Source organism: Spodoptera frugiperda, chromosome 30, assembly GCF_023101765.2.
Source record: "Spodoptera frugiperda isolate SF20-4 chromosome 30, AGI-APGP_CSIRO_Sfru_2.0, whole genome shotgun sequence".
Taxonomy (NCBI): Eukaryota; Metazoa; Arthropoda; class Insecta; order Lepidoptera; family Noctuidae; genus Spodoptera; species Spodoptera frugiperda.
The window spans coordinates 2,413,804-2,433,434 of record NC_064241.1 but is presented as its reverse complement, the minus strand read 5'-3'; the positions used below and the strand labels follow the sequence as shown (position 1 = coordinate 2,433,434).

The 19,631-nt window shown below is 38.6% G+C and overlaps 1 protein-coding gene across 1 annotated transcript in view; it reads left to right on the top strand.

Annotated features, from left to right (window-relative positions):
* Positions 1-19,631, top strand: part of LOC118269600 (CCR4-NOT transcription complex subunit 6) — a 130,233-nt gene that overhangs the window by 99,250 nt on the left and 11,352 nt on the right. The window contains exons 5-6 of the mRNA XM_035584780.2: positions 14,009-14,077; positions 19,443-19,600. Of these exons, the coding sequence (XP_035440673.2) occupies positions 14,009-14,077; positions 19,443-19,600 (227 nt within the window). The remainder of the gene's footprint in view (positions 1-14,008; positions 14,078-19,442; positions 19,601-19,631) is intronic.

The following is a 19,631-nucleotide window of genomic DNA, read 5'->3' as shown; positions in this document are numbered from 1 at the left end:
TCTTTAATAAATTCGAGCGTCCCAGTTATACTTATCTGCTATTCATTTCAAATACGTTTTGCCGAGATCAAAGTTCAAATCGCTTCACCAACGAACTGTTCGCGTTGTAAAGACAAGACAAGACATCAGTTTTAACTGAAGCTCTATTTACTACTTAAGTCAACGTACTTTGGCATTTTCTTAGGCGAGCTGGGTAACTAGTATGACATTGAACCCTCGTCAATATAGTAATACCGACGTCTTTACTGCCCCCAGCGACATTTGCCAAAACCCTCCACAGCTTAGTTACTGCCAGTGAGTTTTATATTGATTCTTAATGTGCGGTGAACGGGACACTAGCTGACGTTCAATGACAGTTTCATTATACCCGAATTACTTGATGATCCTTTATAGATCTGGTTACTTATTTTGATACCCATTCATATGTCTAGGTTCGAATTATAAAGTGCATGAAAGTCACAATACCCCATAAATATCATTTATGATAGTTTTAAAAGTTTATTTGTAGTACGTACTATCTAACTGACATCTGTTTTCTATATTTGGTTAACTTACCTACTCAGCGAACCAAATGTCAATCAGAGTACCACACGTCGTGTTTATAAAAGGCAATGACTAGATTTTGTTATGTCCAAACTGATAAACATGTAACAACAAACAGGACAAATGTTTACTGCGCTGTCACAATAATGATGTCACATGTCTAATGTAGTGTGTCTACTCGGGGAGATAACGAGAACTTTAGGTTGTTCACCTTTCACGAGGCTCATCGTTGTCGGAACATCGCATGACAAAATACAATGTGTGTGTTCACCGCTGCGCCTAATTTCAATGCCAAAAGTACAAAGTACAGGTACCCACAGTTCGCGAACAGTTCATGGACTATTTGCTTTGTGTGCGCTCCGATATATTTACGAGTTGAAAACATTGATACACGTTCAACAGTTAGAGCAAGGAGGGCAACATTCGTTGGCAAGCTCCCTCCGTCGTATAAATATTCAAAGTAGGAGATTTATTGCTACGACATGATGTGGTTCAGATCCCTCTGATACTAACAGACGACTGTTGGTAATTTTAGACTTATAAAACAAGAAAACTGCACGACAGTCGTAATAAATGATGATTGGTGCTTGCCAGTCAAGAGGAACGGTGTAGCAGAAACAAGATATTCAGCTTTATAAATGTGTGAAAGGTTACTCCTACTCGCGATATAAATGTCGCGAATTATTAACCCATATCTCAGAAGCTTAGTCCCGGGCCCTAACTTCTCAAGGAATTCTTAAAAAACAATTCTACGAAACGCCTACTGCTCCTGATGTGTGTAGAACCTTTGATTATTCTCGAATCCCACATTAATTGCAAAAGTTAATTTAGCGCCGCTCTTTAGCAGCTTTCTCACGCGGATTGGGCGTAGGAGGACGTTTTCTAAATATTTCACGTCGCTGCTGCGCGTAGGAATAATTAATGATTTAGTTATTTATTATCGGACACCGCACGCAGAGTTCAAGAATCCTACACTTGAGCTATCACAGACTACCACTTAGCTATATTATAGTCCGGTATAACAGTTGGACACTTGAATGCTGCATGACTAAAGGGACAGCTGTAACTTTGTACACAACTCACAAGGTGAGCATTGTGTGCTTTTGATATTCATAAAGATTGTCGTACGCCTGTCCAGTTTACTGTGATGGATTGAGGGGCTCCGGGTGCCTACTAAACTTCATAAAGTACCCTTTACAGTCATACACCTAGTATATAAAGTCTATTGTAAAAACCATAAACTTTTCCATCCATTCAATATCAAATCCTTCGAGTAAAATTTTCTTGGTACAATACGGTCAATGATCTTGGTGAATGAAAAAATATATTCAAGCAAATAAACATATCTTTGAATACGACAGCGACAAGAAAAAGAATCGTTTGAATAACAAATTCGGCTACAAAACCAACACAGGGTCCCGACGAAAATATAAAATGTAACAAAAACCTTCGGCTTAGCTCAGAGTTCCGACACCGGATTTGTTCAAAAGCCTATCGCGTATTAGCAGGCGGCTCACGACTTCACTTTCACTGGCGAACTATCAATCTCGACTGTCACGCTTAAAAAATACATTGCGTACTTTGTACTTACTCTGTGTCAAGGGACTCCGTTTTATTCTCCAGCTATATTCGCTATCTTAAGAATTTGTTTGAAGCGTGTTTAAGTAAGCATTTCTTTCCACTACATCGGTTGAATGAAAATAAGCTTTGTAGGGTAACATTTAATGTCCTAAGTGAAACATCTGTCCTCTTATAATCAGTGTCTCCTTCAACGAAAAGGTGAAGTCATTTGCGCTTTAACATAAAAAACAGTAAAGTTGGAGAACAATGCTAGGTCACTAGCAATCTTCAATACAATAATTCATCAGTCTGGTCCCTATTGTCTCACCTTTCTTTGTGAAGACACAACTGAGAAAAAAACATTGAAACTGGACCATTTCCACGACAGTCTCAAATATTCTGAAACATTTTCCTCGATTTTTAGGAAAACCGTTAAAAGGTCGATAGAACTTTAATATTAAACAATTTACCATAGAACTTCAAAATTATTTATGGCTTAAATTGCATTAGTTATAATAGATGATAACTAATAACTAAGTCTTACAAAACCATTTAATCAGTTTATTAACATCATATTATTACACTAAGTACTATTAAAAGGTTATTGACCTGGCATTGTATACGAGCAATTATCTGCAGTATCTTGTTAAAATAATAATTGAATCGAGCGTGGGTACACACAATAGATACTATTGCTCCCATATTCGGAGTTTTAATTACATTGCACCATTACATAGACAAAACAATTACTTACTGCAGAGAGTTTAACCCCACGTTCATCATGAATTTGATCTCGGCTCTGTGGCGTCATTAGTTAGGCAGATTGGCAACATATTTTAGAATTAACATATCAAAGGGAACTAACGTCTGCAACGTCTGGGGACTGTCTTTCATGTAATTTATAGACAATTCACTAATGTATTTAATAGATTTCTCCTCTTTAGAACGTGCTACGAAATTCGTAACCTCGTAGCAACATGGTTACGAATTTTAAAATGCCACCTCTACGGTATTATTCATCAGAGACTGGTACTAAGTTGTGATACACATTAAGTTTCAAACTAGGAAAACGGATCTAATCGAACTTATGAAGATAATTGCTCGTTACTTGGTATCCGTATTGCGCCGGGAATTAAAGTACCTCAGCAGAATTAGTTCCTTATCTTCCATTTAAATGGTTCTCGTAAGTTGTACTGCAATCTATACATATTACGTACGTCCGTTGATTTCACCGTTAATGCTTTAATACAATTAACCTTGATTTAATTAATGAACGCTTAAGATATAATAATCAGTTCCTAGTTAAGTAAGACGTACCATTAATTTAATTAAGCTAATGAAGTTTTCTTTTACGCTACCATGAACAGAGATCGAACATTTCTAATTAATTAAATTAGAATCAACCCATCACGCACTGTTTATAAAGTTATTTCAAAATATGAAATCCTATAAAACGCAAAGCCAATTAAACTTAACAGGTTTAATGAGCTACAAATCAAATTGCGTAAGAAGGACTGACGCATCCGCCACTTTCCCGCCGTGGTGGCGACCTCTGCACGCGGGGTGGCGAACTATTGCACTGCGGATATTTCTGCGTCCCAGAACCTTTCACGCGGAGGTTCAACGCACTAACGTTATCTATGACGCCAACTAAGTAATTGCATCGTTTTTATGACAGCTCCGATGCCGTGGCGTTAGTCTTTCCTACAGTATTAACTGGAACGTTTTGAGGAAATGTGTCAACGTATATGTTTAATCATGACATGCAAAAAATACAAATTGTCGCAAATTCTTTTAATTCAGTAAAACTATGTTACAAAATGTCATACCTAATTATTTAGCAGGTACAAGTTACCAGATTTTTTAACCCAATTTGATCTAGGCCAAGGTACATTCTACACCTGAACGTGAAAAAACCAATTTCATCATTTTATCTGAGAGTCACTTAACACTGTTTAAATAAAATACTTTATACATTGTGGTTTTACCTTTCAACATCTACATTCGGCGAACATTACCTAATTGTGTTGATTGAATACCAGTAGCTACAGCAAAAAATAAAGTAGCCAACAAATGGCAATCGATGTGCTGTATTCATCACGATGATTTATCTTAGTAGGTATAATATTGGTTGAATTGGAAGCAAGATAAATTCATCTTTATTCTGATTTTAATTTAGAACCAGATAAACTTGTGTGAGGAATTCCTTGCCCCATTTCTGAAAAAGAAATAAAGCAATTAAATATTGAATGCCAATACGGAAATGTAATACAATACAAACTCAAATGTCCTAATGAATAGAAAAAAATGATTGAAACAAAAAAACATCTCGCCTATTCACGGTAAATAAAACTAACCATTCTACACACAATGAATTGCTGAAGTATTATTTAAACAAGCGTGTTTAAACTAAAACACGACACAGAGATTAAGCAAAGGTATATGAATTAGTAACGGAAGCCAAGCGTACCATGTTCGGTTGATTAGCCGTTGCCACCCGTCGACGACCGACGGCCTAGCTCGCGATGAAAGGTTACAGTGTTAAAGTTCACTAGTTATTATCGCCTATGTGCTCCATCGACTGTGAAATTGTCTAACCAGCATCCTATCAATCCCGAACTAGGTAATCTCCTTGCATCACAAGCGAGATTAACCGTAGACAGAGTGTTATTATACGTACGACAGGGCTCTATTTCAGGCACACATCAAAGGCTCGCAGCGTCAAGTATTTATAGCGTTCCATTTTATTTAGGTAACGTAACGTTCCTTCGGTGTTATTTTAACACGTCAAGCACCGTCCTATCGATTCACATTTTATTACATTTTCGAATCACAGTGTGAAAGATATAAGTCCACACCGTATACGGCCACCTATCTGTCAACTGAACTATAATTAAGTTAAAAGCTTGTAAAAACAAGGAGCCCATAAACATCCTAGTAATGTGTTAAGCGGGCTTCCGTTCGCATTATATTATCGCTTCAACTAGGCAGAAAAAATGTCGCAAACCACTTTTACGTACAACAACAATTGTAACTAGTTGAGATAACACGTGTTGATATGCTTCATGCGGTAAAAACTACACCTGCCGCTTGTCTAAGCTTCCGTTATACGCTTGAAAATAGTTTTTCTCTACAACTAAAACCACACTCCTATCAAGTGAAGCTTAAAAAATACGCACTATTTTAAAAGTTAAAACATAAATCATGTGTACATTTTTTAGACCAGTTTACAGATTTCTACGAACTGTTTGTTTGTCATTTGAAATGTAGATAGGATCGCTGTTCACATTTTTCATCATATTTGCAAACACGAATGATGACATGAGCGTGTTTATACCTTGTGCATGAGAATAGAAAACCAATTAGGAGGCACTTTCACGTTGTACGAACATATTAGCTCACTGATACAATACACCTTACCCGTTCACTTTCGCCTTTCATGGTCACGACCGGCCATAGTTCACGATCGTCACAGACTCCTTAGCCACCGGTATTCAAAACGATACGGGAAAGTTTACATTTGGCTTTTAATACATCATTGCGACTCTCGCTAGATATTACTAGCCTTTGCCATGTCACACTTGTTAATGGTACATCAACTAAATTGTAATTATATTCACGGTAATGTTCAGAGAAGTGGGACAATGTCTCTATGCGGCACAAGCATGCCACTCACTTGGTCATTACTGCTTATTTAGATACTAATTACCTCGCAACCTTTAACGACAGTAAAAGTTACTGGCAATTCAACAAGGTCTATTTGACTTTTGTGTAGTAGACATTAACATCGTTTCTTTTTAGATTAGAACTTTCCTCGTAAAATATTGTAGCTTTCATTATAAGCAATTTCAATTGCACCACTAGTAGTATATTATTGGTTTGACCACATGACCGATGCTATTGCATGGCAAACCTACGCTATCTTAAGTGATATCTTGGTCTATTGCATAATTGTTTAGCAACAACACTGGTCATGTGGTTCACCTGTAACCCTTGTGAACATGCTTTATGTTCATTGGATTTATGGCTCTTGCAAGTAAATCCAAAGGTTTCATTCGAAACGCATTTAATTATCAATTTGTACTCTCCAAATCAGTATAACAAGACAACTCTTGGATGAAACAGGTTATAAGTATTACGACCTAAATAAAATTTCATAATTATGCAAATTGTATTGCTACTGTCAGTAATGATTTACAAATCTGCATAATAACGCGCACTGTTGCACTTTATCGAATTCCAACCTCAATTATTAATGTCAAGTATTGCTGTGTTAATATGAGGCGTTCTCAGTAAAGTCAACATTTCAAACAACTCCGAGGAACGGAACAACATGTGTTGGCGCCGCTTTCCACCCGTCATCATTACTCAAACTGTCATTTACAACTCATTTTATAACCACTCATACAATATTTCAACAATAGCTAACGAGACTTGATGAAGTAAAAGTTGCAATTGCATACTAATGCCCCATTGTTACTTTCTACCGAGTCGTTATAACGTATCGTGGATATAAAATGTGATTGGAGGTCGAAACAGTAATAGGTGTACTGCGAACGGAAAGCGCTGACATGATTGTTTCAATATTTGCTTTCAGATTTCATACACAAAAGAATATAGTTTCCGTAAACCACTTCACGAAGACATTAGTGTAACTGCACGTTAGACACGGTTTGTGTATGGACATTAATGTTCTTTATAATACACACTTTTGGTACTGTGCTAGTTTTCAGTTTCAACTGTTGAACTTAATTCCTCAAGTTGGTCACGGTTTTATTGCAGTTTTATGTATCATTACTGCTCAATTGCATTTTAAATGCTCCCGAATGTTTTTTTCGTCTGTTTAAACAACAATAAACAAACAAGAACGTCATACGGAGCACTTAGTTTAGAGAAACGATAATATCTTACAGAATGAGCATGAGGACGCAAGGATGTTTTATTTTAAATGTGTAGCGATATGCAAATAAGAGTATACAAATTGAATGGATGGCTTCAACGTGGACATATTGGCCCCCAGATAACGCGAGGTACGCAGGCGATATTTGGTCGACGGCTGTTCACCGTGGCGTGTGTGATAGCGATCAGACTGAATGAGCGAGCAATTGCCTTGTTTGTCGTGCCGGCGACACGGCCGATCCTACGGTATGCTGATACCAACCCGATTGGAGGCGGCAGTTTGTCCGCAACGATTTATTTTATACGCTTCTGCACCACCTGACCGCTCCTGGCAATTATAACCCATATCGCGATATCTACTTAATCGCTCCAGCTGTCGCCAATTTAAACGATGACTTATTTAAACCCTGGGACTCCGACCTCTACTATACTCCGAGATTTATAATTTGCGCAACTCTTTTACCTTCGTCTTGACCATCGTTAACCTGGTTTTCCATTTTAGTTATCTTAATAAATTGTTTTCAAGTTAATGTACTTTATTTTTTGCAAGTATAATTACAAAAAAAAAAAAACATTTTATATATGGACTAAAGTTTATGTTAATCCTTAAATAAGTCACATGTCCATAACAGTTATTCAAATGCTGTTACGAATACGAAGATAAGAATTCGCTCATGCGTGTTGCACGTGAATGTATGCAGTTCGAAATGTCCCTCGTTTGTAAATGTTCAGAATATTAGTCACCGAGCGCGTAGTAGTAGATGGTTAGATTCCTGGCTCTGGGGAGGTCCGGTAAAGTGGGTAATACAAAGTCGGCCGTACCATCGCAGCTGGAATGACATGACTGAGCCGTTTTCGAGCTGGCCCTACGGACATGGATAGGTACATCGACGTCGCCATTTGTGACATTTTGATGGTAGATTGTTGTGTTTACATATGAACGTCTATGGTCTGATGGCCCCTTCTAGAAACCTGCATGTATTTGTACGACTTATCCTATGCATACATCTTAACTACGCACCGTTTCGGTCATGACTCCATTCTGTATTGTTTCTACGAAAGGAACAGCAAATGAAGCATTCAAACGTACAGATCACTTCAACTTATGAAAAATGATGTCGGAGCGTTGAACAAAGTAACTTTTCACTTCACCAACACCATTAGTTGTATTTGGTAATCAATCAACATAATGTTCACCTATTAGTCAGTCGGTTCGTTCACCTCGCCTTTCAAGGTCCAGGCGTGCATTATTTTAGCGTCGGTGGCGACCCACACACGCACTACTATGCACATTTCCAAGTACGATGCGCTAGGTTGGAGGAATGAGAGCGCGTGATACGAATACACTAGCGATTATCTTTCCAATGTTGATTTTATCAGTACATAAAAACCTTCGAGAACCCCGTCACAGCCACACCCTCATGAAATGGTGCGGACAAATTGAATTTTCCCGTAACAAGGCCGTGTAATCACTTTTATAACAAAGTATTCACAGTGGGCCATCAAACTATAATAAAGTCGGCAAATTCCAGGCCAGCAGAGATGATTGTTTTTGTCGTACAAGTACCTACGTAGATACATAGTTCACGTAATAAGATAGTAACCCAATAATCGGATAGTGATCTCAAGTAAATTTAATAGTTTCCTTCTAGGAACTCAGTACAAGTTTCAGGCGCTTTCAGTTTAGTGTTCAATTTACTTAACAATCATTATGTCGTACGATTGCCTAGTTGACAGGAGTCCATTAGTGACAGAGGTGAGCGCGGCGGTGATTTACGACGGCCATCGCCCTCCTAGATGGTTACTTGTCTCTCTAAATGAAGCACTCGTACAGTAGCCAACAGCCACTTACGGCCAACATTTATCTGATGGTGATTTTAATTCTCAGGTGGATGACACAACCACATAGTTTATCTATTCATACTAATACAATAAAGCCCTCGAGTTTGTATCTTTGTTTGTTTCGCGCGTTAGTCTCCAGAACTACTGGTCTGATTTGTGTCATTATTTTTGTGTTGGATAATGCATTTATCGAGGAAGCGTATAAGCTATAAAACAACACGTTATGACCAATAGGAGCTGAGCAGTGGGTGATAAATAATATAAATACGAAAGTAAGTCACGTCTCTGTCTCTTCTTTACGCCTAAACAACTGTACCTGTTTTAATTTAATCATTATTTTTGTGTTAGATAATCCATTTGTTGAGGAACATTATAGACTATTCACACTACGATCAATAGGAGCCGAACAAAGCGGGTAAAACCACACGGACGTAGCTAGTTTCCAAAATAGTTAGTTTTTTTAATTCAGCCTGTGACAGCTTAGGTCACGCAAAAATTTTCATTTGTAATTTTCCGAGTCATTAAATGATGTAAGAGGTTTATAAAGACTCCCCACGTGGGCATGCGCGCACGCTTTTTTGTTCGGTAGCACATCGTTCGTCATTACGCGTTTATTATCTGTTTGGCCTTGGCCGTGAACGGTCGCACAGGAGGACACACTTGCGCGTGGGCAAATACGGTGGCTACACAGCGTACCGCAGAAATTAGAATCTACGCAAAAAACTCATTGTGTCCATACCACGAAATGTTTTACTTGACATCGTACAAAAAACTGCCCATATTAAATTAAAACACCACATCTTTAGACGGAGCTAGAATAATAGTCTACTTATTTTAAAAAATCGTGCGCGTGTTGATGTTACGTTTTTATGGAGTTATTCGAAGAAATTAGTTTTATACTGAGTAAATGAATGTGTTAGATGAGAACTAACAAATAAAAGACTGCCGCCATCCCCCGCTGGGCATGTTAAATCAAAATGATTATTCGATTCCATGTATTTACTCATGAAGTATATATAGGCTAAAATACTCTAAAAACGTTTAGACAATATTTTATTTTGATTCTGTAGACAGCTTAGGAAACGGTACGATGTAAAAAAATATACAGCGTCACCCGTGGTCTATTAAAACTTATTAAAGTGATACTTCACAGATCAACGGGGTCCATTTGGGTCAATTGCAATAATCGGTAGGTAGGTCGTTAAAGCCGCCCACCGTCTCGTCGGCCGCGGCGTGCGCCAGCCGACCTATTCGACAATAGCATCATAGCACAACCGCTGGCATAAACACACATTACTGCTTACTCCTTCAGTTACGTAACTCGCCTTTTCTCCCCCACATATGATTATTTACAATATGTTAGCAATACCTTATCTACACGCATTGTACGAGTGGATACCCTTTGAAAGTATTACATAAGTACTCTTACAAAGTTGTCCATCTTGCTGAGAGAATTCGTTACAATGTTGCCTATACCGATGGCCTCTTCGTATTCATGTAGTTCTATTAAATCTGCAGGCATACTACCTACTTTAAATGTTTACGCCATACGCTTTTCTCGAAAATTTTTATTGTGTGATGTTTTCGTCGCATTGATAAAATCACTGGCAGAGGTCATCGCACCAGTGCTACGTTTATTGTATACAAAATTCGCGTGAAAATCTTAAGCGGAATAAGTTTCCAGAATTAGCTTATATGTATTGTTTTCCTCATCTAGTTACCTACTCAAGAACATCCACGGAATGTATCATGTCTATTCGTTCGACGGTAAAAATACATAGAACTAAGTCTTACCTAACCGCGATCCATGAGCATAATCGTAAAATCACTTGATGAAAGCTTTGCCTGAGCATACCAATCTCGCAACAAAATCAATAGACTATTTCAATGTGATTCTCGTCCAGCTAAAACAGCTCTTATTTCGTTTCAAGTTTATTTGTTGTGTATTCTCGCCTAAAAGCAAATTGCATGTAAAGTCGTGCATTGCGAAGCTATGCATTACACACGTCGAACAACTCGATGGATTAGTGCGTCAGGAATTTGTGCTGTATAAAATGTCGAACGCGCCTATTGAATGCACAAAACATATCATTCATTAATGTCACATTACTAAAATGGATAAATGCAGCAGCATCATATAAATGTCCGGAGTGACAGCGTTTACCGGAGTTGTAGAGTCGGATCACGCAGACGACATGATATACTCAGGGACTGTATTTCTGTATTTTCGCTGATAAAATAACGCCGAGAGACAATGCCGATGAGTAAACGGTTTGGTCACGTATGTGCTTAAGGGGTCCTTTATTTGAATCGTGCGCAAAATATTAAAAAATATTTCGGATTGTAGTTTTTCAAATCGCACCAACTTATTAAGATTATTACAAGAATCAATACACGGGATATAATAGATAGCAATACAATATTTGCTCCTAAAGGTGATGCAACAGAGGATACCGGTTTTAGTTCGATCGGCTCCTCGGCGTCTAGCGAAGATACGATAGTCAATGGACTGAAAATGTTTTGCATGGAATTGATTAACCCTGTGGCCTCGGCGCCTTTGATATGTACTTTCTTTATCTGTTTGTTATCGATAAATTGGCTACATACAACCTACCTACGTATAATGTAGTACAGACGAACATATATTTTATTACCGATGGAGTTAAATACATTATCTGTTTACCTTCTGCGTTGCTTACAACATGAGAAATTACTTTGTAAGGCCGATTGTCCGTAATTCGGCAAGTAACATTTCAAGTCATTTGTTTTAAATTGCTGATATGACGGATAGTAGTTATGTTAATATTCAATCAGATAAAGAACGCTCCTGTTTTGCAAATGTCAAGTCGTATGATACAAGGGGCGTTCTCACGGTAGCTCTTGAGAGAAGAACAGAGAAAGCCTTATCTCATGTATCGGAGCGCGAACAATGTGAAGAGCGTGTCGATGCTTATCACAGCCAGCCTATCTAGTGGCTGTAGTGCATTCGACTTTCACTCGCCGCCGCCGCCACGTTGCCTTGTCGCTCCTAACACCACTTTGTTTGTGCCCGTCTTGTCTTGTTAGTGCTGTCGGAAATCGTGACGAGTTGAAGAGAATCGATGACTTCTCGTGAAAGTTATTTCAGAAGAAATCTTGGTAGTTTTTAGTTTCGGGCGTAAATTGTAAGACGCACCCAACTCAAGATAGGTACAACATTGTTTACCTCAAAATATGTAAAGTGCGTCACACACACGCGGCAGACGGAACAGCTTTTTTAGCGCTGCTTAATATTCAATAACACATCCATAAACGGCCATTGTGTCGGTATGGATTATGGGTGTTGGGGACGCCGCGCCGGTTGCGTCGGTCGCGCATGTTAAAGCGAGCCTGTCGTGATTTAGTGCAGGGCCGCGGCTCGTACGCAGCCCACGGGTCTAATTACAAAGTGTAATGAGGCGACAACGACGCCCGCGCTAGCGTCCGCCCGCGACACCGCTCTGACGCTCGCCGCCCCATACACAATAACTTGCTGAGGTGACAATACCGCTTAAAGCTTCTCATAGTTCAACGTATTACACTGCACATTATAATATCTTTTAAAATGCTCATCAGGTACTTACTTAACGCAAAAAGATGTCGTATGTATTTACTTAAAACAAAAGACCGTCATAAAACTACCGTAAAGATGTAACTGCGCTTCAGGATAAAGGGTTTAAACACGCAGTAAAGATAATGTTTGCATAAAATTCCGGGATATCAAATGTTTACATTCACTGATGTGGATTAAGTTTCGGTGAATATAAACCAGACCTGATACAAAATGTGCAGTAGTGTAAAGGATAGGAAAATAGCATCAAATGTACTTAATATTATTCATATCAAACATAAAAATACTGAACTCATATTCAAATTAGTACTTTCATTGCAATTATCAATAGATGTAGATGATTAGCTAGGCATCAAAAGTGAGCTCACTGTTAGAGTAAACCCATTACATAATTACAGAGCGACGGGCATTTCATATTATGATTTACGCACGAGTGGCCGTGGTCCGTTGCTTCGACTAAACTTTAGCAAAAACCCCCGACAATACCATTCCACTTAATTTTGCATTCGAATATCGAACTAATCTCGAATGATTTAGTTTCGTAAGCTATATTTTAAAGAAAAGTTTTTTACACAGAACATGTTAATGAAATATTTATAATACATGCTGCGGGCAAACACAAATTGTCATCAATATTCCATTGAACAATCAATCAAAAACAAAGATAACTATCAGATGTCTCAGCAATTTGAGCCAGCCAATGCTTAAAGACCATACATCAAGTTATGTAAATCACCTTATTTTTTGTACCATGTCGTCACACTGAGTGATGGACATACAAAATTCGGTTCTATTAATCTCCATTGAACGGTTTGAAATTCTTCGATCGCCTGGACGAGTAACATCTTCCATGAGGCGACTCGACGGCTCATATTAATTTCTTTCAACAATATCAGTATGTTAATGTAATAACTAAATTGGTTTAGTAACAGTTGCTAGTTTCAAGTTTTAATAAAGAAAATTACTATCCTGTTTTTCCCTTCGTTCAACTGGGTGTGCTTACATGGTTCCCACATTTTATTTTTTACATTCTATATCTTAGAATTTTCAGGTATATTTGTTTTATTTTCATGATTTTTCCGACGCGAGTCATTAAGTTTTTGCTCGATGCTGTATTTGCAAATGCGGTTCCGGTACCGTTGTGGTACAGACCACCGCTCGCTTGTTGATTTTTCGCTCGAATTGATGTTTCGTTGCGTATACAGAACAGAACAATAGAACAAGTTTTTTAGATGTCTTTGTTCGTACAGAAATGTAGACAGAAGATGTAAACCAACGATGTAAATGAAGTGAGAACTTTTTGTTCTCGCCTTCGTCGACATCGCAATCATCGAAATATTGTGAAGATGCCACCACTGTTGAATGTTGAAAGCTTTCAGTAATGATTATACATGCACGATTTACAACTCGAAATGATATCACCAAGTTTTTGTGAATACATACAAATGATTTATTCCGTCCGCAATCAGTTCCAGATTTGCTTTATTTTTTGCAAATCAAAATCAAATATCGAGATTGCTACGAATCATCTCCTTGTTCTCATTGAAAGTAACGTATTTTTTCTTTTTGTTTCAGTTTCTGCCACTCTACCACCACAGAGGCCTTGGATACCATTGACCCGACCGAACAGAACTCGTCCTACTTGTAAGTATTACCACATTATTAGTTTTCCAAAACAAATACTTCCAATAAAAACTTGAATGTGCATGTGCAGTTGCTTGTTTAAACATTAATATAAACGATAACATCGCAATTGCACCTTTTTATTCTTAGGAATACGATTCATAGCTAAGAACGGCACGAGATTATTTAATAGCGATAACAAAAAGCTTAGCAACAAGTTTGTCATTAATAAAGTGTCATAGTGGCACGTATGGGCGCGGCGCACGCGGGCCGTCTCATAAATAATCAACCAGAGACCGCCCTACCATGCAACGGTAATATTTCCACCCGTGGGAGACCCCAGGGATACTAGTTTGGTCCTGCTTCAGTCTCAACTTGCAGTCTTTCATCTGATACCGTTACACAGTTAACGTTGTATGACATTTGAATAATTCCGATAGGTGGAGCTTCCTCGTCTGCGGTCGATTTATCTTACCCATTTCACTAATCCAGACGCGATCACTACAAGTTATTGCATCCAATGTGACAGTGACAACTTTGTACATGTGTACTCATAACGTTAATAATTTCTCAGTATAATTTCTATTTGATCAAAAACACTACTGTTGAAATTGCACGTATTAATATCAGTATATCTGGTTTGTTTCTTCAGATAGAAAACCCAATTACTAGAAAATCTTTATTCACTGCACTGTAACAGAAAGCTTCAACATTTTCTGGCTCTGGCAGTGCACTTTATTGAGTTCTCTGAAATTTATTTTAGCTTGGAGTTCTAAGTAACAACTAATCGTGAAGTGTATGCCGACAGAGTTAAGATCCCGTCACGCGTTCTTGGCCGGCACTCATGCCGCTTCCCGACGCACGATGCGCGTACCCAATTTACATAAATCAAAGCGGACGTTCGAGCCTAGCTGGCACTGGAAGACCTTACACCTATTGGCAAATAATTAATACCGGTGCATATACTACATTCTTCATTTGTTAAAATGCTCATACTAACTACGTGCACGGTGCATTGCGTAAATCAGACCAGCCATCCATGAAGCTGGACACTTATACAACGCCATTACGGTCTCGACCTTCTTGTTACATGGTGGCTACTGGTACTTACTGCGCTTACTCGTATTTACTTAATAATCAATGGACCGTAAATAGGAAGCGATCTACAATACACTTAGTAACCGATTCAGTCGATCGCGCTTAGTCGCTCTCATGGTCAGTTTGCTAGGGAAGAGAGGAAATGCCCTTCGTCTCGCCATTCGCGGATAAACAATGCACAATGAGAGACATTGGCTGCGACCTCCTCGCATCCGTGAACTCGCAGATCCCGCAAAACTTATGCTAGATACCTTACTCTCTTCAGACAGGAAATAAATCACACAGAGACGTAAACAAGTATCTCAGACGACAGCCGACAAACCTTCGTTCTTATACTCATATGCTAGGTATTGAAATCAGTTGATGGTAGCAAGTCGAGCAATAGCAACATATAAGGTTCCAAGATTGTGTGACAAATATGTAGTATGTTCCAACAGCTTGTTTGTTTACGGATTGAACAAAGTAAGGTCTGCAGGTACAGCATGAGTCAACTACATTACTATAAGAAAACTGACTTGTTTATAAAAGTTTGTTTTCAATGCTCTTATGCGTAGGTGACCTTTCTTAGTTGAGTAAAAATCGTGAAACAATAGACGTTTACAACTTGAACACTTGAATAAATAATTCCTACGTCTGTCGTGATACAAAATGCCCACGTAATGGCATCGCCAATAAACAGACGTCTGTGCGCCTCCTCCCATTATATTCAGATGAGCTCCGATAGCTAACTGGTTTATTTCTTTTTCTTATTGCCCGCATAAACACTGGAGTGAGATGTTTTGATCGACACAATCTTGCCACGTAATAACTGTTCACACCATCTCCCTGTTCTTAAATCATGCACGTTTCGCGAACTCCGACGCTTCACGCTAGCTAGCCGTTACCTCTGCTTGTTTGATTAATGTGTGTTCATAATTTAGCGAATGCATCTTTGCTCTCTACACCTGTCAGCAATTCTAAGAGAAATCTTTGACTCTCAACATATTCGATTTGATACATGGTAACTATCTCCTCTTGCATACTGACCCTTCATGCAATTTGTCATTTTCACTAGTATGAATTTCTAGAATGTTCTAAATTACCTTGTCAGTATTCATCCGAAGTCTATTTTAATTTTTCAAACAATACACGATGACTTTGTTCATTTCTTTTTGTCAAATTGCCATTAATCAAATATGTATTGGCAAAGAATGATGGCCTGATTAATTAAGGCTTGTATTAAGAAACTATCCATAATTCATGTTTCTAAAGGTCTAATTATCTTTAAACTAAATGAACAAAAAATGGGGATGCTTTTATGATACCTTTACTGTTTTTCGATTATGAAAGAGATTGAAAGCAGCTAATAATGTACATTCATATAATAAGACTCCATTGTAGGTGGTAATTTAATAGCTTTGGCTATTGATAGTTTAATTAGTAACCATACGGTCCCTTCAATGCTTTAATCAACAAACTAATATAATTAATAGCAGTGGCCAAAAAAGTTGCTCTTATTCTTGAAATTAATTTAAAATTTGAGCAAAATCGCATGATTCGCTCCCATTAACTGAAGGTGAAATCTATGAAGCAGTGCGGTCGGCAACAAGTACCTACCGATGTTGCGCCTCAACTCCCACTAACAACATCTTGTTAGCACCTATTGAGACTTCTTACGTCATATTGTCGATCACACCGGGCTCTGACCGAACGTGATCTAATGAGTTCTTTACAACGCCAATCCAAATAGAAAATCTCCGCGTGCTTAAAGCGATTTTAATGAGCTGGCTTCACTACGCAAAAACAGCCTGTTGATCTCTCACGAATTGTATCAATGTTAGAAATCATTACTTGAAATTTTTACAAATGGACTTCTCAGCAAGTTGTGATTTGTGCATTGTTCACACTCCATAAAACTCCTAAGTATTGTTCAGGGTAAACGTGTGAAGCAACACTGCACTTTGCTATATCCGTGCAATATGTACCTGGTAGATCGTCGTGACATGCCTTAATAGTCGGCAGACTTCCGTCGGCGCACCTTTTCCTTTTTACTCTCATATATTTTTTACTGCGTGCACTAGTAAATTTACTTTACAACATATACACATGGCATCTTTGATATGCCCACGCTTTGGCGTTAAAACCATAACGTACAGTGCACAATGGTCATAGCTATCAGGAATATTGTAACCACACGCAGTTAGTGTCACCTTCTCCCATTGTTTGTGCTTCGTTCACGTACTATTTCATCATCGTCGTCGATTTATTTGAAATGAAGACACGCGTTCACTTGTTCGACAACATAACCATTTATTATTGTGTTGGTGTAGAGCTTTCGTTTCGCCCGTAGTTCCTTAAACAACGAGCGATTATCGATGCGTGTATTGTTTCGCGACATTTGGCATGTGCGCCGCGTCTCGCGCGCTCGCATCGGGCATACAATGGACGTATTTGAAGCACGTGCTGCGGCTGTATTGATCGTCGTCGAGTGTCGCCAGGTGACTTTGACTTTGTGTCGATTAGCATGAGCGCGAGCGCACCGCGCGATCGTTATCAATTTGTCCGGACTACGGCTCTGCGGCCGATCTCCACGCATTGTCTTGTCCTTCCAGCTGTCGTGTGCCCGTCAGCGCCGCTTTGTCTTACAAGCTACACTCCCGGTTCTTTGTCTTCTGATTGACTGAGACCGGCTCGATTAAATCTAGATAATTGCATCGCCAAGGTCTTCCACGAAGTTGACATTTAGACGAGCGGCCCTCATCGTCCTGCGCAGCGCGCGCCTTTTGATTCGCGTAATGAGACGGGTGCGAGCGCGCCGCGTCCGCATAAATCTGAGATAATGGTGTGGAGCGTGAGAGAGCACAGTCGTGCCACCTTAGTTTACGTAATAAGTGGATACGTTGAAATGAATCCGTCGCTGTTCGCAGAACGGTTATGATGCCCAATTTCCTTAGTTCAGCTGGGCTGAACGAAAACATATCCGTTTCATATAGATTTCGTCATTGTGCAGAAATAAGCGCTTCATTTAATATGTATGAAGAAACTTAAGTTTCATTCGTCGTGTCATTTAATTTATCGTCGTAATCGTTGATAAATCGGAAACTTCTATTTTCAATCTGTGACCTAAAACAACAAGCTAAACCGAGTGTGGTCGGAGCATTGGCCGCGGCGGCCGCATGTGAGATATGATTAGAAAAAGCAAAGCCATTGTGTCGCGTGCCTGCTGCATGTAGAGCGTAATAAGATTCTCATTTTAATTGGAACATTTTTTATCTGTCACGCGAGTTGTGCGGACACTGGTAACAAAATGTCGGAGCTAGCTAATTGGCTGGTGATGCTCACCTAACATGGTGTCGTGAGAAAAACGACGCGGTGACACAGACGTTGAAAGAATTACAACTTATTCAGAACCGTCTTCACGTTCCGTATTTATAGGGTGGTAATGTGATACTGAACTGAACATCTGAAACTCATTAATAAGCCTTTGATACGAAATTAGCACTGGAGTAACTAGGGTAGCAATAAAAGAAAGGACACGGCTAAACCAAAGTATGGACGTCGTAACCCGTACAAATAAATATTGTATAAATATGGTACCTAGCAATAAATAAAGCCGCATAATTAAAGATTGATATTTTGTAGTTAAGAAGGTCCAGAAACTTGGCATATCAGCGCAATCCTGAAAATAAAGTAGCGCTCCTACGTCAAACAACGTTACAAAAACTTCAAAATATAACATTGCTCTGAACTTTTCCAAGGCGTTTTGAGGTACCTAAGCCGAAAGTTATTTATATATGAGGTAGATAGGTAAACAGTTCTGCTTATACTAGATAATGAACACAAAGTAACCAAGGACAGACACAAAATATATAGTAAGATTGTGCAATCTTATACAAAATATATATTTTGTGTCGATCAAAACATTTACAATTATTTGGTTTCAGAAAAAAGTCATTATATTACCGTTATTAAAAATTGATGTTCGTTTAATTATTTCGAATTGATTTTCGGGGAAACTAATGTCCTAATAATATCTTGCAGTACTTACTTCCGTGTTGTCATGTCAAACCACAACAGAAAAAAATCAATTATGAAACTTATTTTTGTTAATTTTTGTTCACCAAGTTATAAGAATTAGTTAAACACAAAATAATTCATAAGTGAATATTTAAATGATACGGGTTAGCGTGAAATTCGTATTCTTGTTATTATGCCTGGGTCAGTCATTTAGCCATCTCCTTTATACGAGTAAATTATGCAGTACGATTTACTTTCAGTTACGATAATGCGCCGTTTGTTTCGTTTGCAGGTATATTCACAGTGATGTGTTACAACGTGCTATGTGACAAGTACGCGACGCGACAGATGTACGGCTACTGCCCTAGCTGGGCGCTCGAGTGGGACTACAGGAAGAAGGGCATCCTTGACGAGATTAGACATTACTCAGCCGACATCATCAGCTTACAGGTTAGTAATAGAACCTATACTTAAGAAAAAA